General features: G+C 35.1%; 2 protein-coding genes across 7 annotated transcripts in view; one reads left to right on the plus strand and one right to left on the minus strand.

Annotated features, from left to right (window-relative positions):
• LOC135849629 (partitioning defective 3 homolog) overlaps positions 1 to 1,763 on the minus strand; it is a 44,109-nt gene extending 42,346 nt beyond the window's left edge. For all 3 annotated transcript variants that reach the window (XM_065370117.1, XM_065370118.1, XM_065370116.1), the window contains exons 1-2: positions 1,552 to 1,763; positions 1,303 to 1,426 (exon numbers count right to left, since the gene is read on the minus strand). In XM_065370117.1, coding sequence (XP_065226189.1) covers positions 1,303 to 1,426; positions 1,552 to 1,569 — 142 coding nt within the window. In that variant the 5' untranslated portion in view covers positions 1,570 to 1,763. The remainder of the gene's footprint in view (positions 1 to 1,302; positions 1,427 to 1,551) is intronic.
• A 4,380-nt stretch (positions 1,764 to 6,143) lies between these two features.
• Dap160 (dynamin associated protein 160) lies at positions 6,144 to 22,453 on the plus strand. 4 transcript variants are annotated; one of them, XM_065370123.1, is made up of 21 exons: positions 6,144 to 6,297; positions 6,474 to 6,688; positions 6,842 to 7,027; positions 7,124 to 7,266; positions 7,339 to 7,711; positions 7,791 to 7,967; positions 8,051 to 8,416; positions 8,499 to 8,621; positions 8,698 to 8,836; positions 8,961 to 9,278; positions 9,360 to 9,485; positions 14,864 to 15,246; positions 15,330 to 15,540; positions 15,605 to 15,707; positions 15,789 to 15,979; positions 16,082 to 16,180; positions 16,261 to 16,320; positions 16,401 to 16,544; positions 16,633 to 16,780; positions 16,875 to 17,039; positions 20,579 to 22,453. In XM_065370123.1, coding segments are annotated over exons 3-21 (3,423 nt in total). In that variant the 5' UTR covers positions 6,144 to 6,297; positions 6,474 to 6,688; positions 6,842 to 6,875; the 3' UTR covers positions 20,581 to 22,453. The 4 variants fall into 4 exon arrangements, with proteins under 4 accessions (XP_065226195.1, XP_065226194.1, XP_065226193.1 ...); XM_065370122.1 differs by having other exon boundaries at positions 6,153 to 6,346; positions 6,459 to 6,688; XM_065370121.1 differs by having other exon boundaries at positions 6,153 to 6,346.
• The last annotated feature ends 1,693 nt before the right edge of the window (positions 22,454 to 24,146 follow it).

A 24,146-nucleotide genomic window follows, 5' to 3' on the forward strand; every position in this document is an offset into this window, starting at 1 on the left:
ACTTTGAAACCGCTCGACTACGAAACACTTGAGCAGCGAGGAATGTTACGATGGACGGTTATTTTTTTTTACTTATTCATTTTTACTCGTTTCATCATCATCATTCGTTCGTTTACGTACTACAGCAATGAAGCAATTGTATATACGAGGATCAACTCGTTGAAAAAGTTCTGTCGTAAATCAATATTGTCATTTCGAGTGTCTGGCCATGTTACTACAGACTGTTGAAAAAAAAAACACATACATATCGTGGTGAAATTTTTTTAGGAGATGTTTACGTAAGAGTTTAATTGAGTAAGGTTATAAGGGGCAGTATCGAGTTGCAATAGAGATACCCACAACAATGCCGAAATTTGTAAACTTTGCCAAGGAGGGAAGACTGAGGAAATCCCTCATGTACTCGTTGTATATTGGTCGATTCATCGTTCAAAGTATTCTATACCTACAATTGCGAAAATAATTCACGGTTTGTTCGAGAACCTTGAAAATAGCTCGAAATTTAAGTCGGGGTGATTCAAGGTTAAATTCTTACAACGTTTCGATATTCGATAGAGCCAAACCCCCTAAATTCTTCTGTTTCTTCGAAGCAACCGATGAAATCCCAAGTTTGAAAAATATGGTACTGCACCCCCGCTGACAAGCAATTAAACAAACTCGTCGAAATCGAACATGTGCAAATTTGGCCAACGACAGATTTGGATTTTTCCCACCATAACGACGATGCGAGGCGACCGATGGACGTTGCATTGTACTGCATACCAACCTATTACGAGTAAATCGTAGGCCGACCAAGGAGACGTAAACAAAGGCATTAATGCACGAATTATTCATATAGAACAATACTCACGAGCTAATTTGCATCTTGCACACATTTATTAGCCGTGAAAAAGTTTTTTTTACTTCGATTCGAGTACATTGGCTTTATAAAGCGGAAAATTGTCTGGCTGTTTACGTATGATATGATACCAATGTGACATGATTTTCATATCGACAAGCATCAGCATATCTATATCTATATAAATTATAGGCTTGGGTATTTAGACGGATGGATTATTAGAACCCGCACTGGTATATCGGATGACTCGCCAGTATAATGTAAATAATTACACCAATACGCTTTCTACTGCTGGTATAACGCATCGTAACTTCGGTCATAACTGGTTGACTATAGCTTTATGTCGATATTTATGTACAGCTTTCCCAATTCTAAAAACTTCGATAGCAAAGGTTCATCTTCTTCGATGATTACAGGAATGTAATTCAGCTACAATGTACGAATTGATGAAATTCCGATCAAATTACCTGCATCTGGAAGTAACTGATTTAGAGCTGATTCACTTCCACGACGAACTTGCAATAAAACTGGTAACCCGGCCGCTATCTGTTCATTGCTAACTTCGATTGTTTCAGCTTCGTTACTGCCATACTGAAAAAATTATCGAAATATTACATCAACGATTCGTTAATAAATAGATCTAAATTCCTATCATTCTCCAGGTATCCAGTGGAGCTGTGTAAACGATACCGAGTAACGTATAGTGGAAAACTTACCGAATATTTGTGGACCATTTGATTGTTATGAAGAGTAAAACAAACACATTTATGAAAAACTACAACTGGTTTTTATTCATTATTTCCACGAAATCACTAAAAAACACTAATATTTTCGACATAACGAACACGAAACACTACGCGAATTTTACGAAACTACAAAATAAACATCCGTTCCGTTATTAATCATTGGTTGATGTGAAATCAGAAATTTGTGGTCGTATCAAGAAACACACACAAAAAAAACGGTGAAATTGTATGTAGTGTTGCATTAATCCGCCATTTTGAAAGCCATTAAAGAAAAAAGAACGACTGAATCAGTTGAATCAGTTGTACTTCTAGTTCTAGAGTACTCCTCTTGGAGTGCGACCATCGACCCGGCGACCAAAATGCAAGGATTAGGAAGTTCCATCAAAAAAGAAATTTTTTTTATGAGAGTTGGAAAATGTCGTTAATTAATTATTTGGTCTCAAACTCTTATTCAAGACTTCTTAAATTGTGTAATAGGTAATATGGAGTCTAAAAATGTCTTAATTTAGAATACAGTGGCGTCGCGATAAGTGAAAATTCAAGGGAAGAAAATTTTTGTTTCACTTATCGAGTTTTTCACATACGAAGGTTTCAGTTAGGGAGTTTTTTTCTGGTTAGTTTTCACTTATCGAAGTTCGGATAAAAAAAACGAAAAACATGAATTAAACAATACAATTTTCCTATTTTCAGTGATCAATTTCGAATTTAGTTTGATCAGTCAGTCTTTAAACAGCTCACAGGTCATCCTTATCTTCTTGTTTGACACATAATCCATTGGAAACGATTTAACTTTAGCAAAACATTGAGGCTCTTTTTCACTTATAGAGGCTGAACGAGTCAGTACCTTTCAGTTAAAGAGGTATTTTCACTTATAGAGGTAAAACGCAGACAACATTTTCACTTGTAGAGGTAAACTCGGTAATTTTGGGATAAATCCTAGTTTCAGTTAACGAGGTAGCCCTTTTTCACTTATTGAGGTTGATTTACACGTAAAATTGGTCCAAGGTGAAGGGAAGGAGGTTTTTATTTCACTTATTGAGTTTTTTCACATATCGAGGTTTCACTTATCGCGACGCCACTGTAGTAATTTAAGACAAGGGAATCGTCATAGGGTTCGGGTTGTCAAACGTTCGGTTAAAAATTATACCTACATATTTTTTGGTACGTATTTTCAGAAAAAAAAACAATAAGGGAACCTCTTGAGTCTTGAGGTGTCAGTGTCACCCTTCGATTTGAACGGGACCACGATTTTTAAAAAGAGCATGGTCTAAAACCCCCAAAACCAAATTTTTCAGCTACCTACCCTACTTCATTTTTTGATTTTTGGGGAACGTTTTAAAATTCAAAATTGACTGTTTTTGGTGATTTATGCATTTTTGTTTTTTTTTTTTAAAGTAGGTACGTACTCTTGATCAGTAAAAATGATCAAAATAAGTCTTAAAACTGATATTAATTCTCCAAATCCAAATTTCACCATTTCCAGCCATTCTGGAGCCTCCAGCGTAGAGAACTAGAGATGTGCACTTTTCAGAAAAGTAATTTACTAATTTTGATGAAATGAAAAGTGAAAAGTTCATTGAAAAGCCTGAAAAGTTGTGAAAAGTGAAAAGTAAATCGTGTGAGTTTCATTTTAAAGCTCTCTACAAGAGCTTCAGATTGATATATATTTTTTGCCTATCTAAAACACACAATAAAACAAAGTCATTTTTTTCACCTACTTAATCGAATAGTGATAGTTTTGAGCCTTTCTAGAGCCTCTAACATTTTTGGGTTTTTTAGTTTTAAAAAAAATGTTCGGAAAAATATCAAAAATGGGTGCTGAATTATGAAGGTGGAGGAGTAGAGAGAGTGAAACTTGATATTTGACTTCATCAATGAGGTCAGTGATCTCTGATGAGTAAATTGATTGGTCACTCGCTTTTTTTTTTAGTGAAAACTGAGAAGTGAAATGAAAAGTAGGAACTTTTCTTTTCAACTTTTCATTGAAAGAAAAGTACTTTTCACTTTTCACACTGCACATCTCTACTCCAGCGCGATTCATTTTTTAATTTCTCCAGAATTTTGAACTTGCTCTAGAAGGCGTGAATATTATGTTGTTGGTGTCATACTCGACCTGTTTAACGAGTTTATTCGCATGTGAGCTGATTTTGGGAGGAACACCTCAAGAGTGGTTTTCTGACTAGCTTATTTCATAGTAAAAATTTCCAAAAAAATCAAAAGTTTCTCATTTTCGAAGAAATTTTTGAAATTTACTCGAATCACTGTATTTTGTGCAGAACTAACCCACCGAGGGCGAATTTTGTCATTTCCAGCCATTCTGGATGTTTTGAATATTTTTTATTTTTCATTATGAAAAAAACTGGTCAAAAAACCACTCTTAAGGCGTTCCTCCCAAAATCGGCTCAAATGTGGATGAACTCGTTCAACAGGACGAGTATAACACACAACTCCATTTTTAGCTTTCCATCTTTACCATATTTAAGCCTTCTGGAACAAATTCAAAATTCTGGAGAAATTGAAAATCACGCTGAAGGTTGCAGAATGGCTGGAAATCACGAAATTCGCTCTCTTGGGGGGAGGGGGAAGGGGAGAGGAAGGGTGATTTGATTTTGAAAAACCTTGACTATTCAAAAAAAATGTTTGAAGCTTAAAAAGTCAATAGTGAAGAATAGCTGAATTGGTCAACTCAGGTGCAGGTATGTACGAGTAGGTACCTATAAAAATATGTATTGATAAACTTCAAATTAAAAAGTTCAATGGTGATGTAGGTACCTATTTAAATTTCATGAACTTTGGGATCAGAAATACAAACAGCACTCGATACTTTCCAAAAAAAATTCAAAATTTATGCTTTCAGAATTTATTTTTCGTGAATTTTGACAAAAAAAAAATATCAAATTTGATAATTTTCAAAAAAAAAGTTTTTTTGTTGATTTTTTACTTTTTGAAGTGATTTTTCAATTGTTTTTCAGATTTTTTTCAACCGCTGTTTTTGTTTTTTCATTTTTTTGTTATTTCATTTTCAAAGTTCATTTTTGATTTTTCGCAAAATTTCACGTTTTTTCTTTCACAAAATTTGATAATTCCAGAAAAAGTTGTTTTTTGGGATGAGCGAAAAAGCAATTTTTTGGAATTACTTTTCTGCAAACACTTGATACTTCAAAGTTCATTTTCAGAATTCATTTTTCGTGAATTTAGAAACGAAAAATTGATATTTAAATTGATTTTCTTTTTTAAAATCCACCGAAAATAAATGAGTGAGAAAAGAAATGTGTACATATAATTGGACTTATATTGCTTTTACTTTTCCTTAAGCACTCGATACTTTCCAAAAAATTCAAAATTAATTTTCAGAATTATTTTTTGTGAATTTTGAAAGGAACTAAGTTTATTTTGGAAATTATCAAATTAACTTTTTTTTTCAAAATTCTTAAAATACTTTTCTTTGAGTATTCGATAGGTACTTACTATTCAAAATTTGAAATTTATTTTCAGAATTCAAAGTACATTCTGCAGAGAATAAGTTTTGAATTTTTGAAATTAATCCCCAAAAAAATGATTTAAAAGCAAAAAATGGTCAAGACTCATCAAACAATTTTTCAACAATTTTTAGGAAGAATGTATCTAGGTTCTAGGTAAATGTTTTTTCCGCAGGATGAAGAATCGTAAGGGTAGGCGAGCGTGCTTTTACTTCAATCACTTCACTTTTGATTGAAGCTTTGAATAGTAAAATAAAAAGCTTAAGTTTCAAGAAAAAAGCTCGAAGTGAAGAGGATAAAATGAAGAATACCTATTTTTCTTTTAAAGTAGACCGCTTAGAAGCTCACTGCTCACTGCAAAATTTCGATTCAAAATTTGATTTTTTTACTCCTCGCAACTGGTTTTATAACTTTGAACCTGTCCTGAACTCCTGAATAACTTTTCAACTATCATAATAGCAATCCTACAGCTTTCAGTAAAAAACAAATTGTTGATGATGAAATTTTGATTTCAAATTCAAATGGTTGACTTTACTACAAACACCCGCTGAAAATTCTGAGCAATCTCCAATCTCCATAACCATGAATTATTGAGCTTTATAAAACAGGTTGATAGGTACATAAAATATAAGTGAAACAGTTTAAATTCATTTATCTGCGATCTTTTACGATTACGTGACAATTTATCTGGATCAAAAATTCAAAATTGTGACTTGCTAGTTGCTTTGAGTTTGAGTTTCAGAAACTTCAAGCAACTAGCAAGTCACAAAATAAATAATGTAATGTCTTGATAGACGAAATTTTATCGTCTTAATTTTTTTGAATTTTTGATCCAGATAAATTGTCACTAATCGTAAAAGATCGCAGATAAATCAGATAAATGAATTTAACATGGATGAATTTTAAATTTAAAAAAAAAACTTATAGTTTGAAGTTTGAACTTTGAATTGAAAATTTTGAAAATTAAAAATTTAATCAGATTCAAAAGAACCGAAAGAACGAGCATGAACGAAATAAACGGCTGTTACGCATCCCGCATGCAAAAAAAAAATTGCACACGGCTATGCAAGTTCGACAATCGATTCGATTGTCTACACTCGATTTTCTTGGCAAATTTTTGGGAAAAAAATAATTAAAATTATTTTGATAAATTTTAAAACGCGGTATTAGATAAGGAAGATTTTGTTGAAAATTGGAAATACAGTCCCGAGTCCGTTGTTTTTGGAAATAATTAATGGTAAGCAGCCGTAGCTGTAACGTTAGTGCAGATACTATGAAGCTAAATGGCAAGTTCACTTCTTTTCTTGTATATTTCTTTTCGTATATGTTTGTCGACAATCGTTCGGTTGTATTATTAAATTTCGATCAATTTTCAACTTAAAGTTTTGTTTATAATAGTTTTGTAAATTCTAGATCAACGTCTGACTTGGAACTCTCGTTTGTGTTGTTGAGAGATATTGTCGAGTTTTCGCGTCAAGAACCACCCTTCGACGTAATATCGCAGATTATCAGTTGGACAGATTTCGCATTTCCGCTTATTTCAATTTCAATTATACGCACGTATCATTCCGATCGAGTGTGTCTTTAAAAATTCAACGATGCGAGAAGTTTGAATCTGTATACGTAGAGTAAGTTTCTTGTGTGTTTTTTAAACATTTAACCATATCTACAATTATTACGTGTGAAGAGATGTCATTCGTCATCCCCTTATAAACAGCCTCGTTACTCACTCGATCGTCATTACGAAGGATAATAATTTACTCATTTCGTATACGTTTCAGTCGAGTGCGGCGGGGCGAATAACTCGATTTCAAAATGGAAAACTGGAGTGTGACGCCGGAAGAGAAAAAAGTATTCGAGGGTCAATTCCATTCGTTGAAACCAGTCGACGGAAACATCACCGGAGAAAATGCCAAAGGTTTCTTCGTTCAGTCCGGTTTGGCGCCTAATATCTTGGCGTTTATTTGGTAACGTTCGAATCTAATTCTAATTTCCATTTCGGCGCGACTTTTGCGTCGTGTGACATCTAAAATTCACGACTTTTGTAACCCTGTTCGGTTTAGGGAGTTGTCGGATGTGACGCGAGATGGGCAGTTGAACATTAACGAATTCACAGCGGCGTGTAAATTGATTCAAATGAAGCTGAGAGGATATAACGTACCTCCGCAGTTACCACTTCCGCTATTGAATTTGGTCAAGGGTGAAGGTACGTATATGACATGTGTCGTAAGCTTTTCTCGAGGTGAAAAAATTTTTAATTTTCGTCGTATCTACCCAGCAACGCCGCCAGTGCCGGTGCCAGTGCCTGTATCTGCCATCTCGCCGCCTCTTTCCGGACATCAGTCGCCGCTGGTCGCCGCAATACCTGCTAGTCAATCTTTAATCAACGGTATACCGCCGAGTCAAGCTCCATTATTAATGGGCGGCATACCCGCACCAATACCGGGGCCCGCTAGACCAATTCCCGCCGCTGTTGGTATGCCTTTAGGTGGCGTACCTATGGCGTCGGCTGCTGTTGGAATTCCACCGCCGCCGGCGAATATACCGCCGCCGAATACGCTGCCGACGTCGCCGATACTGATTCCGGGGGCTGCATCGCCGCCTTCTGGCGCTACGCATCAAACGGTTCCAGGTTCAGCTGCCGAAACACCGTTAGTTCCATTCAAAATGTCACCCTTTTTCCCCCTTTGTTTCTTTTCTTACCGTATGTATTTTGTCGAATGTTTGCAGAGTGAGCTGTTCTCCTTCTTCCACGTACGAATGGTCGGTGCCGTACAATACGAAACTGAAATATACGCAAATGTTCAATCAAGCTGATAGCTCCAGAAGCGGATACCTGACCGGAGTACAAGCTCGCGGTATCATGGTTTTGACGCAGTTACCTATTGAAATGTTGGCCAAAATTTGGTCAGTATTCGGCGCTACTCACGATTTTTTAGTCATCGTTTTTTCTGTTTTTTCATTCGTTTGTTCGTTCGTTTTGTGCGTAGGACTCTGGCAGATATAGACGGAGACGGACAACTTACCTGCGAAGAATTCGTGCTAGCCATGTACCTTTGCGATCAAGCGAAAGCCGGCAAAGAGATAAAATCGCCTTTGCCTCCGGAACTCATGCCTCCGACATTTGTGAAGAAAACTCGACAAAACAGCGTCTCATCGACCGGTTCGGCGGAAAATGCCAACGCCACCGTTACCTCGCCTCAAGCCAATTTCGAGGACAAACGCAAAGAGAACTTTGAAAAAGGCCAAGCCGAGCTGGAACGTCGACGGTTGGCTTTGCTCGAAATTCAACGCCAAGAAAAAGAAAATCGCGAACGCATCGAAAGAGAGGAAGCCGAAAGAAAAGAGAAGATTAGGTAATTCGCGGTCACCGGTCATTTGTCATTGTTCGAGCGATGTGTTTTGTAACGCTTGTATTATTTGCGTGTTGTTATTCAGACTAGAACAAGAAAAACGCCAACAAGAAGAAATGGAAAAACAATTGCAAATACAAAGAGAAATCGAACGTGAAAAGGAGAAAGAACGGCAGAAAGCTTTCGAGCAAAGGGAAGCGGCGAGAAAGTAATTTTATTCTGTTCGATTTTGTGCTACTATTTTATTTATTTATTTTTTTAAATTCGCATCAAATTCGTTTTAGGGAAATGGAAAAACAACGTTACTTGGAGTGGGAAAAGCAACGAATACAAGATTTGGAAAACCACTACAAAAAAGAACTGGAATTTATCAATTCGATGAGAGAACGATACGCTAATTTAAATGCCGAATACCAATCTCTGGTGAGTGAGAGTATTACAATATTACGTTGCCGTTCTCAAACACGACGATTTAATTCATCAGCCTGTCAGTTTTTCAAATCTGCTAGTCGACTTTGGGTTTTCATTATCAATTAATTTTTTTCAGAACGATAAAGTGCGCGAACTTTCGCTACAAACTGGTGAAACGCGAAACGGCGTGAACGCGGTTAAAACCACCATCGACGGTATGCGAGCCAACAGAGATACCTTATTAAGCGACATGACCTCGTTGAAAAATCAGCTCAAAGAACAAAACCAAAGATTGATCACATTGAATCAAGAAAAAGCCAGTTTGGAGGCGAAAAAACATTCCGCACAGTCGGCGGCCGATAGTAAAACGCAAGAGCAGTTGAAATTTGACGTTGTGAACCAGCAGATCGTCGTCAATCAGCTGCAAGAAGAGGTGAAAGAAGTCGAAGCGGATGTAGGTGTATTTGATATCGTACACGTATATATACGAGTCTCGTCGGCGGCGTTCGTTTAATTTTTATGTTATTTTTCGCAGCTCGAATCGAGAAAAGTTGACTATAACAATAACGTTACCGAATTGACGGAACTCAAAGGTAACACCGCCGAAATGATAAAAACCTGCGAAGCGCTTTATTCCGAGTACTGCGATAGGAAAGACAAAGTAATGTGATCTCGTATTCTTTTGTTATTATTATTACAACCTACCTGTTATTCGTTCTTACAGGGATTGTACTCGGTTACTTTTCAAGTAACCAAGTTACTTTTTAAAAATGTTGGATACTAAAAGTTACTTTTTTCAAGTTTTTTTCACAAATGCCTTTTTTTTTTTCAAAATGTTATCCAAAATTCTTCAAAAAAAAACATTGCTTTTATTTAAATGGATCACTGCTTTTTCAGCGTTACGAATTTTATTTTTTCAGTTTTGATGATTTTTCTTTTGAAATGTACGTAAGGGTTTTTCTAATTTCCACAGGTATTATTATTTTTGAATTTCTCGATGGTTTTTAGTGGATTTTCTACTGTTTTGATTGATTTTTACATCTTGAATTTTGGTGGTGATTTTTTTCCAAAATAATTTTTCCATGATTTTGCTCTGAATTTTGATGATTTTTTCGCCTGAATTTTGCCCAATTTTATCACCTTGGATTCTCGTGATTTTTTTATTAAAATTTTCCCTCGAGCTTGTGATAGTCGGAATTCCTCCTTATTTCGGTTTAATATTTTTTTTTTCGATTTTGTGATTTTTTTTCGCCGATTTGGTGAGTTTTCTTTTGAATTTTTGTGGATTTTTCCCTATTCTGACGAGTATGATTTTTTTGAATTTTCGCAAGTTCTCTTTTTTCAAGTTTTTTGATGATTTTTTCGGAATTTCCGTTTTTTTATCTTTTCAAATTTTATCGAAGTTTCTCCAGTTTTGACACTTTTTCAACTTTGAATTTTTACGATTCTATAGTTTTGTTCAAAATTGTGGTCATTTATATTGCTACATTTTGACTGCATTTTTTTTAATTTCAACAGTTTTTTTAAGTTTTGTGCTTTAAAAAAACAAGTGGTCTTTTTGCTCACATTTTTGTGGAATTGTGATTTTTTTCTTCCAAAAATCGTAATTTCCTTTAAATTTTGATGATTTTTTTCGATAAGATAAGGGAGGGAAGCTTCTTCGAGATTTGATGACTTTGTTTTTTTTCCACCTTTTGTGGTGGATTTTTCTGCATCTTGATATGTTTCATTCGTTGATCCCTCTCTCTCTCTTTTCCTCCTCCCTTTTAGTTATGAGGGAAGCTCCTCCAAATTTCCTCTCTATTTGAACAATTTTTTTTTTTCAAGTTCGAATTATTTTTCTCTGTTGAATCCTCTTGAGTTTTGCTAGAAATTTTTTGCTTTGTTCTGAATTCTTAATGATTGTTGCTGAAGTGAATTTTCGGAAGTTTTCCATTTTTATCATTTTCATCATTTTGTTTTGAATTTTATTGATTCGTTTTTCTGCCTGAATTCTTGTTCTTAATTTCGGCAAAACCTTTTTTCTTGAATTTTCGAGATTTTCTTATAGAATTTTCTCCCAATTTAGCCCTAAATTTTGGTAATTTTTTCTGCTGAAATTTTTGTGCATTCCTCTGTTTACAGATTTTTTTTGAGTTTTTGTGAGGTTTTTTGGTCTTTGAGACTTGATGGTTTTATTTAGAATTTTTTTGAGGATTTCTTGATTTTTTTTTCAAGTTTTGAGGATTTCTTGATTTTTTTTCCAAGTTTTATTCTTTTGAATTCTCATAGATTTCGTTTTCCAATTTTTGGACGATTTTCCCCGAATTTTTGTGTTTTCTTTTGTGTCTAAACTTTTGTGAGTTTTTTTTTCAATTCTTGCAATGTTTTTTCTTAAATTTTAGTGCTTTTTACCTTAATTTTTTCGGTGGAGTTTTATTACTTACTTGTAATCGAATTTTTATTCTGGAATCCTCGTGATTTTTTTCAACTTTTAAAATTTTGACAAAACTCGGTTATTCGGTTCATTTTGAATATTGCTTTTGTGTTTTATTCTTGGGGACTTAAGATTTTGATTTATGAAAGGAAAATCACAAAGAGGTTTTTCAACATTATTTTTTGACTATTTTTTTTTCTCTCCAGATCTTGATCTTTGCTCTGTTTCCTGTTTTGGTCATTTTCTCTCAATTTCAATAATTTTGTCGTCTTTTTTCCATTTTTTTTTGAATTGTGTCAATTTTTGAGAGTTTTGATGGAGGATTTTTTTTCTTTTTAAAGCAAGGTACATTTTTATGTATTCAAATTTTTAAAATGATTTTCACTAATCACTTTTTTTTCCAAATTTGGATCACCATCTCCCTCCCCCTGCGTAGCCCTTTCCTGTTGATTTTATCACTTTTCCCTTGTTAAAATAATCATTCTTATTTATTTATTTATTTATTTATTTTTGAACAAAAAGAGAGTACAATCTCATGTGATTAATCATAAATTAGTACTAGTTTTTTGTAGAAAACTTTTCGAGGGGGAGGGGGTCACAGCCCATTGACCGGATCCCTAATACAAGTAGTTCTAACTATAATCCAAAGGCTTGCTTCTCCAAAGCCTTTGAGGGCCATGAGGGTGCAGCAGCCGGATTGCTTCGATGTTGATGTGGCTTTGTAGGTACTTCTCATGGGCATCCGCATAACATTCGCGTACTTCATCCACATAGGGAATGCTCAAATCTGCATGGATATCATCATTACCTGCTTGAGAATCTGCATGCATTCACAATCATTCTCAGTATGCCATTTTGCCTTCTCTGTATCACTTTGCAACAGAGCTGTGGGACCGAAATGATTTCAGGATGGGATTTTGGTTTCCAGATTGAAATATTTTCATTTTGGGAATTGGGATTCATTCTTCTAAATTTTCATTCTGGTTTCTGGATTCGTTTTGGGATTAATGGGATTGAAAAAATTGTTTCGGTTCCAAGTTGAATCGGTTTTGGTTTTTGGATTTCCATTTCAACCAATTTTCAGTGCAAATTGACTAATGGACCCTGCAAGGGTTCATGAAATGGGAGGTTTTGACCTGAAAAATCCAATGGAGTGATTAGTTTAATGTTTTAAGTGCATATTTTGCTGAATTTGTTGAGTAATTTTCATTGTAATCTGAGTGATTTACGATAAATGATGTAAAATGACCATTTTTCAAAATAAAATCGCGGAAAAAAGGCAAAAATTGAAATCCTGAAGCTGAAATTATTTTGTTTCGGTTCCGCGATAGTTTTGGGTTCAAAATTATATCGGTTTCGGGATTTTTTCAGTTTTGGGATTGGGATTGGGATTGGGATTGGTTTTACTTTTGGGATAGGATTTGAATCGAGATTTAATCGGTTCCGGTTTCGGGATAGTTTTGGTCCCACAGCTCTGCTTGGTGATTGTCTTTTTTGCACAGCCCCATAGCACCAGACCATATGTCCAGACAGGTCAGATAATCTGCTTGTACACCAGGATTTTGCAGCTCAGGTCCAGTTCTGAGTACCTTCCAATTAGCCAATATAGTAGTCGAGCCTTTTTCTTCATCTGGTTGGACTTCATTTTCACATGAACCTCCCATGATAATCTGGAGTCCCAAGTGCATTCCCAGGTATTTAGCTGAGTCAGCCTGTGGTATTGGCTCACCTGCTAGATACACTCTCATTGAGCTGTAGGCATGACAAAGAGTGAAGAGCATGTGCCTCGATTTTTGATGATTCAGGGCAATGTTCCACTTCCACTTTCTTGTCCAATTGTAAATTTTTTCTAGTGACTTCTGCAGTATGTTGTTGGCACTGCTCTGGTCTCTGCTCACACACAGCCAAGACTGCAGTATCGTCTGCAAATGTTGCTGTGGTAGTAGTATCATCAGTAGGGAGATCTTGAGTATATAGTAGATACAGGAGGAGGCCAAGTACACTACCTTGTGGTACTCCAACTGGATCTCGCCAAATTGTGACAAGACTTCTTTATGGCTGACTCTAAATCGCCTCTCCTTCAAGTATGACTCAATCAGTCAACATGGGTTGCCTGGAAGAATTTTTGATAACTTGTAAATCAGTCCTTTGTGCCAGACTGTATCAAATGCCTTTACAACATCCAAAAACACCGCCGAGCAAAACTTTTTCTCCTCCAACGCATTTTTGATGATGGTAACCAGGTAACCACCGATGAACCTGATCAACAGTCGAGTGTCTTTTCCTGAATCCAAACTGGTGGGGTGGTAGATTTTCACCAACCAAAGGAAGCATTCTTTTAATCAAAGGTTTTTCAAATACTTTCGAGATAGTTCTTATTTGTGGAATTTTTTTACAAACTACTGTTTATTCTTTCTCAACACTCGAATAATTTTTTTTCAGTCAAATTCTCGCTCATGTCAACATTTTTGCTATTTTACAATTGGTATTTTTGTGTTTGATTTTTTGAAATGATTTTGAATAAAAGATTAAATTTCGTTCCTCCCTGTTTCGGCAGACTTCCCCCTCTTCTTTCAATTTTGCAATTTTTTCAGTAGTTTAACACATTTTTCAATTATGTTTCCGGAATCCATTTTTTTTCATGTTTTTTTTTGCATTTTGGTCTACGAGTAGTTTACTTTCAAAATGTAGATAATTATCATCTGTTTTGAGCTTTTGCTAGTTTTTTTTTCAAAAATAGTTTTTAGTCAAATCTCGATGTTTTTTTTCTGAGTTTCTTGAAAAAACTGCTATCGAAATTTTCATTACGTTTTTTTTTTTGTTTTTTCTGTAATCTGAAATGAAATGAGAGGCGTTTCGCGATATGGGTCCTTGTGGTGATTCGATGTTTTTTTTTTTTATTGACGATTCCGACTTACTTTTTCACGAGAAATCGAATGGTGCAATCAGATTTCGCCTATCTCATCAACTTCTCGTTTAAAAATTACTTGAACATGAATACTCAAAAACTCACATTTTTGGGAAATCTAAAAACAAAGTTTTTGTTTGTTTTTAATTTTTTAAAAAAAAAGAAAAAAGGTCGATGGAAAAATTATTTTATTGTTGTTACCTATGTAAAATTTCATGGCGAATCCGAATTTTTCCGTATTTTTTTGCGGGGTAGTCTGTAACGTTGTGTAAATTCGGCTGTTCACCACAAGGTCCCTTTTATAAATCAGGGATATCAGGCGATGATGAACGAATTTCGTCAAAATTTCACTTCCAACCTATGCGCAAGACAACACTGCACCCAAAAATCAAAAAAAAAAAAAATCGAAAAAATCGAAGCAATTCGATGTTTTCTCTCTCCTGAAAAAATCGAAATATCACCACAAGGGCCCTTATCGCAAAACCCCTCTCAAATGTAATGTTTTGTTAGAATTGAAGCTTTTTGGTTGCCACTTTTTTTTTCAACATTAAAATTTTTTTGGTCACTTTTTGGACACTTTTTTCGGCTTTTTTAGTTACTAAAGTTACTTTTGTTGAGAAAAATTCAAGTACAATCCCCGCGTTCTTTTTTGCCAGTTCTGTGTTCAAAATCAACGCAACCCAACTTAATTTTACTTTTATCGGTTTGCCCTTAGGTGCTGGAACTGAAATCTTCAAAATTGAAAGACGTCTCTTCTTGGGGCGATGCCGCGTGGAACTCGAATGACGCATGGGGCTCTGAACCAGAAGCGGTTTCAGCGGTCAGTGCTTCGGCCGGCGTCGGCGGCGCCAAGAAATATCGAGCTCTGTACGAATTTGTGGCCCGAAACGCGGACGAACTTTCATTCCAACCTGGTGACATTATCACAGCATCCGAATCTCAAAGTGCCGAACCTGGTTGGTTAGCTGGCGAATTACAGGGTAGAAGTGGCTGGTTCCCGGAATCGTACGTTCAAATTTTCGACGGCTCAGGCGGCGAGGACGGTGACACAGCGAATATTGAGCCAGTCGGCTATACAAACGGTGATCCATCTCTCGAGTACGTTTTGCTTACAACGTAATCGTGTATATATAATTGTATGTATCGATGAACTAGTTAACCACGTAGGTGATTTAATGCAGGGACATCGCCGAAGTACCGGAAAATATATCGGATAATGGATCTGCGCTTGAAGAAGGATTCGGACCGGCGGTCAGTGGCGAAGGTCCGGTCGACAAAGACGTCGGAACTGCTGTCAACGTTACCGCTCAAGCTCTGTACAGCTGGAAAGCTCGCAACGACAGTCAAATATCGTTCAATAAAGGAGACATGGTTCTCGTGTCTCGTCAACAAGTAAGATGCGAGTTGTATCTCGGTGTATTTTCTACTACGAGTAGCTTAACGGTTGCTTTTCTAGGATAATTGGTATTACGGCGATGTACAAGGTTTCGCCGGTTGGTTCCCAGTCTCGTATGTTAAAGAAGTCGCCGCAACGACCGCTGCTGAAGAAAGCGAAGAAGGTAAATGCGCAAATCCCATCCCTTTGTTACTCGTATACGGGTATCAATCTAATCGATACGTGTTTGTTTTTGAATTTTCAGAATCTTATTACACGGCCATTTATCCGTACCAGTCGACTGAACCGGATGATTTGTGTTTCGAACAAAACGACCTGATTAAGGTCATCAAGAAAGACGGAGATTGGTGGACGGGTGTTTTGAATGGTAGAACCGGAGTGTTCCCGTCAAATTACGTTCAAAAAGCCGACTATTCGGCACCGGCACCGGTAACGGTAAGCTATCCAAGTGTCCAAAGTGTTGGATTTTCGTAATTGTGGTGAAAAGCTCAATTTCGTTATTTTTGGGGTTTTATCGCTCAATTTTTATTATTTTAGCAGCAGCGACAACCTCCTGCTCTATCGCCTGTCACCGATAATAACGCTAGTCAAATTCCACGTTGCGCTTCCGCACCTCCGACGCAATTGGAAAATCAAGTAAGAACCGATTGAATTGAATTCGTACCGAACGTGTGTGTAAAGTGTAAACTAACCTTTCTCGATTGATTTTCTTTTAGTACTCGGTGATGATGGATCGAGCCATGACTCCTGATTTCTCTACTTTATCCAGTTCAGAGGTAAGACGTGTAAAATGTTAGAATTTAGGGATAATGTCCTTTTTCAACTAATCACGTACACGTTTTCGTCTCGTAAATAGGTGCCGAAAGGTAAGAAACCAGAACTCGCTACGGTTATCGCTCCGTATCAAGCTACCAGTAAAGAACAATTATCTCTGCATCGCGGCCAGCTCATAATGGTTCGCAAGAAAACCGATTCCGGCTGGTGGGAAGGAGAAACTCATGTAAGGATCGTTACGAGTTACTCGCATTAATCGTGCCATGGCGCTATATTAATCAATCGTGGTCGTTGTCTTTTTGTACGTGTCGCAGGTTAAAGGAAGAAAAAGACAAATCGGATGGTTTCCGGCATCTTATGTTAAATCTATCGGTGGCGGCATGACCAGTCCCAGTAAAACGGACTTGTTCCGCAAACAAAGCGTGCAAAGCGTACAGAGCGAAAGTTCGTCGCCTGTTTTCGGTGCGTTGTTTCGAGTGTTTTTCGTTTTTTTTCTTATTTTTTTTGTTTTTTTAATTACGTAACTACTTATACGTTGTATGTGCTCGAATTGCAGAGAAAGTTATCGCACTATATAAATATACGGCCTTGAATCCGGATGAATTGAGCTTCGATAAGGATGACGTTATCAAGATGATCGCCAAAGAAGAGCCGGATTGGTGGAAGGGCGAATTAAATGGCAAAGTCGGTCTGTTTCCGAGCAATTACGTTCAGACTTTGTGTAAGTTGACGATATAATTGCACGAGGAGAGCCTCGATTTTCGCTCCTCCATTAGAAACTATAAATGTACTATGCTATGCATATGGTCGCATTTATGGGAGGGCAACATAAGCACGTGCCTAGGGTGGAAAATTTTGGCAAATTTTGTCCCCCCCCCTTCCCCCAAAAAATTGCGACGTGCAAACGTATGCCAAGTTTAGGCACATATTTTTACTTGACCACCAGACCTCAAGAATTGGATATTGACTTGTGAGCAATTTGCGCAAGTATACGACGTTTTATTTTTTCCCAACTGGCTGCACTGTCTTTTATCAGCCTGTCTTTTGCTGAAGTTGTCGAAGTCTCGATTTCGGTCAAAAATAATGAAAAATCTCGCCTTTTGTTAAAATTACCAAAAGTCTCCTTTCTTACTAAAAATTGCCTGTCTTTTCGCGAAAAATTACCCAAAATAAGAAAATTGCTTTGTAGCTCAAAAATTACCCGAAAGTCTCAATTTTTTTCATCAACACAGAAAATTGCAAAAATTCTCGCTTTTTTAACATGAATCGCGACAAAATATCATTTTTTTCAAATCAATAATCACCAAAAAGTCTTCTTTTTTAGTTAGAAATTTTCAAAACATTGTTTTTTCATTAAAATTTTTGCTTTTTTGCTACTAAAAAGTCTCACCTTTGTTTTTGATAAATTACTTGAATGTTAGACAGAAATTGTCAAAAGTATCAATATTTTGCCAATTGTGCCCAAAAAGTCCCGCATTTTGTTGAATTGTCAAGTATGTGAAGTATGACCTTGTGCCAAAAATCGTCAAAAATTCTCGCTTGTCCAAAACATTGACAAATTTTTTGCTTTTTAGAAAAGTGTTTAGAATTTTTCGTTTGCAAAAAGCTTCAAAAAAAATTTACTTTTTCCAAAAATTGTCTCGAAGTCTCGCTTTTTTGGCCAAAAAATGTCAAACATTCTCGTTTTCCCAAAAATTGACAAAAATTTACGTTTTTTTAGAAAAATGACAAAAGGTTGTTGCCTTTTTTTCAGAAAATTCCAAAAAAAGAAAACCCAATTTTTTCCCGATGTTTTCCAAAAGTCTCGCTTGTTTGACAGAAATTAGGAAGAAATATATAGTTTATTACACAACGAGGGCCGAAAAAGTGATTTTTGACGAGGGTGAGGTTTGTGACTCGAACGAAGTGAGGGGAACAACTCACACGAGTTCAAAATCACTTTCTCCGAGTTTAGTGAAGTAATTTTTCCTGAACGAGGGTGGAAAGTACTTATTTTTACATCCGAGCGATTCTCGCGAGGTTGGAAAAGTAGTACTTTTCACCCCTAGATAGGAAAATATAATTTTTTCCCAATAATTTACCAGAAAGTCCTGCTTTTAGGTGGAATTGTCAAATTCTTGATTTTTGCGAGAAAATTCACAAAAATGCTCGTTTTTTAGGAACATTGCTGAAAAACTTTTACTTTTTTCCAAAATTTGTCTCAAAGTCTCGCTTTTTTGGCCAAAAGTTGTTACAAATTGTTGCTTTCCAGAAAAATGGTCAAAATTTTTTGTTTACAAAAAGCCTTTAAAAATTTTACTTTTTTTCCAAAATTTGTCTAAAAGTTGTTGAAAATTGTTGCTTTCCAGAAAAATGGTCAAAATTTTTAAAAAATTTTCCTTTTTTTCCAAAATTTGTCTCGAAGTTTCGCTTTTTTGGCTAAATATTGTCAAACATTTTCGTTTTTAGAAAAATGACGGAAGATTGTCCTTTTTTTCTGAAAATTCCAAAAAGGCACAATTTTTTCCCGAAGTTCTCCGAAAATCTCGCTTGTTTGACACAAATTTGGAAGAAGTAAAAAATTTTTACCAATAATTTATGAGGAAGTCCTGCTTTCAGGTTGAATAATTGTTAAATTCTTCCTTTTTGAAAACATTGCTGAAAAAAAATCTTACTTTTTTCCAAAAATTGTCTCCAAGTTTCGCTTTTTTTAACCAAAAATTGTCAAATATTCTCGTTTTCCCAAAAATCGTCAAAAATTTACAATTTGTAGAAAAATGGCAAATTAGGAAGAAATATACTTTTTTCCGAATAATTTACCAGAAAGTTCTGCTTTTAGGTTGAATTGTCAAATTCTTGATATTTGCGAGAAAATTCACAAAAATTCTCGCTTTTTGGGAACATTGCCGAAAAAAAATGTACTTTTTCAAAAAATTATCCAAAAATCGCTGTTTTTTATCAAAACAAAAAGGTTGCAAAATCTACAATAATTGCAAAAAAATAGGTACCGGGTTTTCTACCGTAGTTACTAAAAAGTCTTGCGTTTTGCTAAAATTGTCAATATCTTGTTTTTTGACAACAATTTTCAAAAACTCCCTTTTTTCGGAAATTAACAAAAATGTTCGCTTTTGTACAAAAATGGCACAAAGAATGTCGTTTTTTGCAGAAAATTACAAAAATTGCGAAAAATCATAATTTTTTGCCAATAATTATATCTACCATTATTTCCAGTTTTTTGTCAAAATTGCCAAAAAATGTCGCTTTTTTTACTCAATTTGTAAAAAATTTCACAGCTTTGAAAAGTTCAACTTTTTTTGAAAAATTGGGCCAAAAAAGCCCTTCTTTTCGCAAAAATTTGCCAAAATTTTGCTTTTTTAAAAATGAAAAAATTTTCGTTTTTCAGCAAAATGGCTAAAAAATGTTGGTTTTTTCGTAAAAAATTCCGAAAAGTTTCGCACATATTCAGAAATTGCGAGAAAATGTTATTTTTTTTGCACATGATTATTTTTTGTAAGGTGACCTGATTTTTTGCCAAAGTTATCAAAATCTTGACTTTTGACTTGAAAATTCTCTTAAAGATTTTACAAAATTGCCAATAAGTGTGTTCTTTTTACACGGATTTTGGCAGATTTATGAATCCACGAGAATCTGCTTGAGTAGCAACTTTTGAAAATGGACTTTGGATTCTACTCGGAAAAAGAACACTTGAGGTTAAAGTAATATTTGTATGTATTACTTTATTTGAGGTTTTCAAAGATTGGCGAATATACTCTCAAGTGTTAAAAAAAAGAGTTAAAGAAACGTCTAAAATCTAGATTCTCGAAAATCTGTCAAAATCTGTGTAAAAAGAACACATCCAATTTATTCCCGAAAAATCACGTTTGTGTTTTTTTTTGTTTGTCAAAAATTTACGCAATCTAAAAATTGACAAGATTTTTTGAGTTTCATTAAAATGGCTATAAATTGTGATTTTTTTCGTAAAAATCCAAAGAATCTAATTTTTTTCAGAATATTGTCAAAAGTTTCGCTTTTTTGTCAGAAATTCCAAAAGGCTCCTCCTTTTACTACATACAATTGTTTAAGTTTCATTTTTGGCCAAAAATTGCCCCCCCACCCCAGAAATTGCCAACATGGCGCGAATATGTTGAATCCGGCTCTGGCTATGTAGCTGTTGTTTTGTTTCGATTTGATTTGATTTGATTGTTCCTTTTTTTCATTTTTACGCCATTCGTATTTCATTTTGATAATCGAATACCTACGAAATGTTGTTGAATTGCGCAGGAAGAACGTGAAAAGCAAGAACGTTAAGATGCGAATGAAATGAGCTGAAACATACGTACGTACTCGTAGAACGAATCGAAACGAACCGCTGCCCTATCATCGTTACCAATGTGTATTACCCGACTACCCGTATAATGTGAACCGTTAGCTTGTCCGCCATCGTCGTTCGTCGAGTAAACGCCGATATGAACGGAGAAATCAAAATATTCGCTAGCTATTTCACTGATATCACCTATTCATAGTATGTACCTAGTACCTACGTAGTGCATACATACAAACTGTACTAGTAACATTATCGTATGTCGTACACGCGTTATTAGTATACCTGCCTTACCTATCGTGTACATATAATTAATTGTAAGACACGTTCGTAATCGTAAAATAAATGCATATTTCATCTGTGCGAGCCAGCGAACCAAAAGAAGAACAAACAGTTTCGAAAGGGACTCCTCGACGGAATCGGTGACAAACTAGATTGAAATTACGCACCGGAACGAGATGATTGTTTTTCGCAGTCTCGCATAGAAGAGATAAGTATTCATTTTGCGTGACTCGTTTGCGATTGATTATGATAATATTCTGATCGTTATAAATGTACCTATAAGTAGTGGGTATCTAAGCAAGTAATCGCTCATCTCTTCCTTCGCCTCCTTCCATAATATGCTATATACTATACATTTATGTGCTACGTACATCTACATTATGTACATTACGTACTATAACCTATTACTAACGAGTATCCTCCTCCTCCCCCCCCCCCGCCAATATCGTATCTACATTTCGCTTACGTTTGCGTTCCTATATAGGCAGGAGCGTACTTATTTAAGTTTACGTTCCTACATTCCTATTCCTACCTGCGTATGGAAATTTCTAATCATTTTCAAAATAATTATTCGCACGAGTGTATATTACTTACCTAACCCTTAAGTGTATGTATGTCTGTATGCATGTGCAAATAATGGCACGCGTTTGTTTTCCTATATTTTAACGAAGGAATTGAAAGCTTATTCGCTATTACCGGTAAGGGTAAAACGCGCCGATATCTCCTTTCTACTTTTTGTTTTCGTGTATTTCTGTTTTCGTCGTTATTTAATTTTATATCGTGTATTTCATTATAATAATTGTTATACGAGGATCGTCGTGCCATCGTACTTGCGTATTATAGTGTCGTCGTCGTCGTCATCATCATCATTGTTGTTATTATTATCATTCTATCTTTATTTATTTATTTACTTATATATTTTGCTTGATGAATTGACAATTGACACCAACCAACGAGTATAGAGGGTAGTACGAGTAGGATTGTTGAACCTACAATACCTACATAGTTGTTTATTATTTGCTCGTCTCTGTCGGAAGTTTGTTTTCTCGCTTTTTTGACGGGGTACTTTCAGAAGGTCGTTTTTTTTTAGAAAAAACAATTATGTACAAAGACAAAAACAAAAATAAATGCACCTATACATATTATAATATGTCTACTAGTAAGATGGAATGCGCATCAAAAGAACAAGTAATGAAAGCTTCATCTTTCATTCGTACTCGTGAACTGTGCTGGTACATGAATCAAATGCGTTTTCAACGACACAGATTTGAGACTTGAATTTAATTACGTACGTAACGTAACTTATGTGTAAGTATGTATGTGTACTTTGTAGGATACCTGATACCTCTACTTATTATTGTCATTCCGTGAAATTTAATGTTCTTCGAAATATGTGCTAATCCTCGTGCATTGAGTCACTAATTGTTAGTATTACTATTTATTGTATTTTATCGTTCTCGTGTTTATATTTTAAAAAGTACCTACCTACCTATCTAGTACGTATACTTAAACTTATTACATTTTCAAAATATAAAATTGCATAATTCGTTGTATGGTGGTTTATACTCGTTTTCGTTCAATAAATGCGGACACTCGGACGGACAGACCGGCTACAACTGGGCCCGCATAAGAGCAACTTTTTTCTCAAAGGAGTAGTCCTAACACAAGAAAAATCATTTACGGATTTTGCGTTCCAACATAGGACTTACACAAAAATTTTTAAACCGTACAAAGGTAGATCGAAAGAGCAGGCAAAAATTCATCAGCTGTCGAAATTTCTAGTGCTAAAGTGACTTTTTTGATTTTTGGTGGATTTTCAAAAATCAAATTTTAGCCAAAATGTGAGAAAAATCCAAATTTTACCAAATTGACCTAGAAAGCTGAAATTTAGGATATACCCTATTTTTGACCTGCCAAATCGATTGGAAACTGTTCCAACCAAACCATTTTGAAAATTCCTGGAGCCTTCAGCAGATTTTTGAAACTTTGAATTTTCACCAAATTTGTGTTGAACTGAAGATACCGTTCACTAAATATCGCGAGAACTGGCAATAAATGTCTCGGGTGCATACTAATTACAAATAATCGATAAATGAATCACTAGAACCGATCACCGATCATGATAAGTTTAAAAACTTTCACGAGAACTAATCGATCAAATATTCCGCGAAGAAATATAAGTTATACCTACTTAACGACCCTTTGAAAAAGAATTAAACCGATACAAAAATAAAATTAATTATTAGGTAATACTCAAAGAATAAGCCAGACACGCACCATTCCCACCTCCACCTGTAGGAAAATTAGCATAATCGCAACGTTGCCAAATTTTGGGCATCAATCAAAATTTTTTAATTCAGGCAATCCGCAATTTACAATTTCACGCGTAATAATTGGAGAATTATTATCTTTAGGGTTTTCGAAGGAAAAAATACCATAAAAAGGGAAAATTTATAGTTCATCTTCTTAATTCTAAAATTTTTCAATCAAATTTTAAACACAAGAAAATGCGTATTCAAATAGGTATAACATTCTCGAATTATTCATTGTTGATTCATTTCATTATCAAATAAAAAGTGGTTCTTAATTATCTAAATTTTAAAAAACCTAAACCCAAAACTTTCAAAAATGAAAAAACAAAATTCAAAACATTTACAATAAGTTTTTCAGCGTGGTTTGATTTTTTAATTTTGTATCACTGAATACAATAACTTTTCAAAGGTAAAAAATATGAAAAGAGAAAATTTTGTTTATCTTCTTAATGCTAAAATTTTTCAATCGAATTTCGAAAAAAATAAAACGCGTATTCAAAGTAACTCAATATTCACTTACCTTTCCGCCATCAATAGATCGACATGATCTATGAAGTATGAATCTTCATAATTCCGATGTTAAAAAATATTAGTAGGTACTAGGTAGGTATTATAACATTCAAATTCGTTGTTGATTCATTTCATTAGGTATCAAATAAAAAGGGGTTCATAATATCTAAATTTTTAAAAACCCAAAACTTTCAAAAATGAAAAAACAAAATTCAAGCGTGGTTCAGTTTTTCAATTTCGTATCACCGAATACGGTAAGTCTAACTTTTCAAAGGAAAAAAACATGAAAAGGGAAAATTTTGATTAATAAGTTATCTTCTTCAAATTTTTAAAAAAAGAAAACGCGTATTCAAACTTTCATAAAGTAACTCAATATTCACTTACCTTTCCGCCATCAATAGATACTACTTGATCTATGAATCTT

Source organism: Planococcus citri, chromosome 1 (genome assembly GCF_950023065.1).
Source record: "Planococcus citri chromosome 1, ihPlaCitr1.1, whole genome shotgun sequence".
In the NCBI taxonomy this organism is placed as follows: Eukaryota; Metazoa; Arthropoda; class Insecta; order Hemiptera; family Pseudococcidae; genus Planococcus; species Planococcus citri.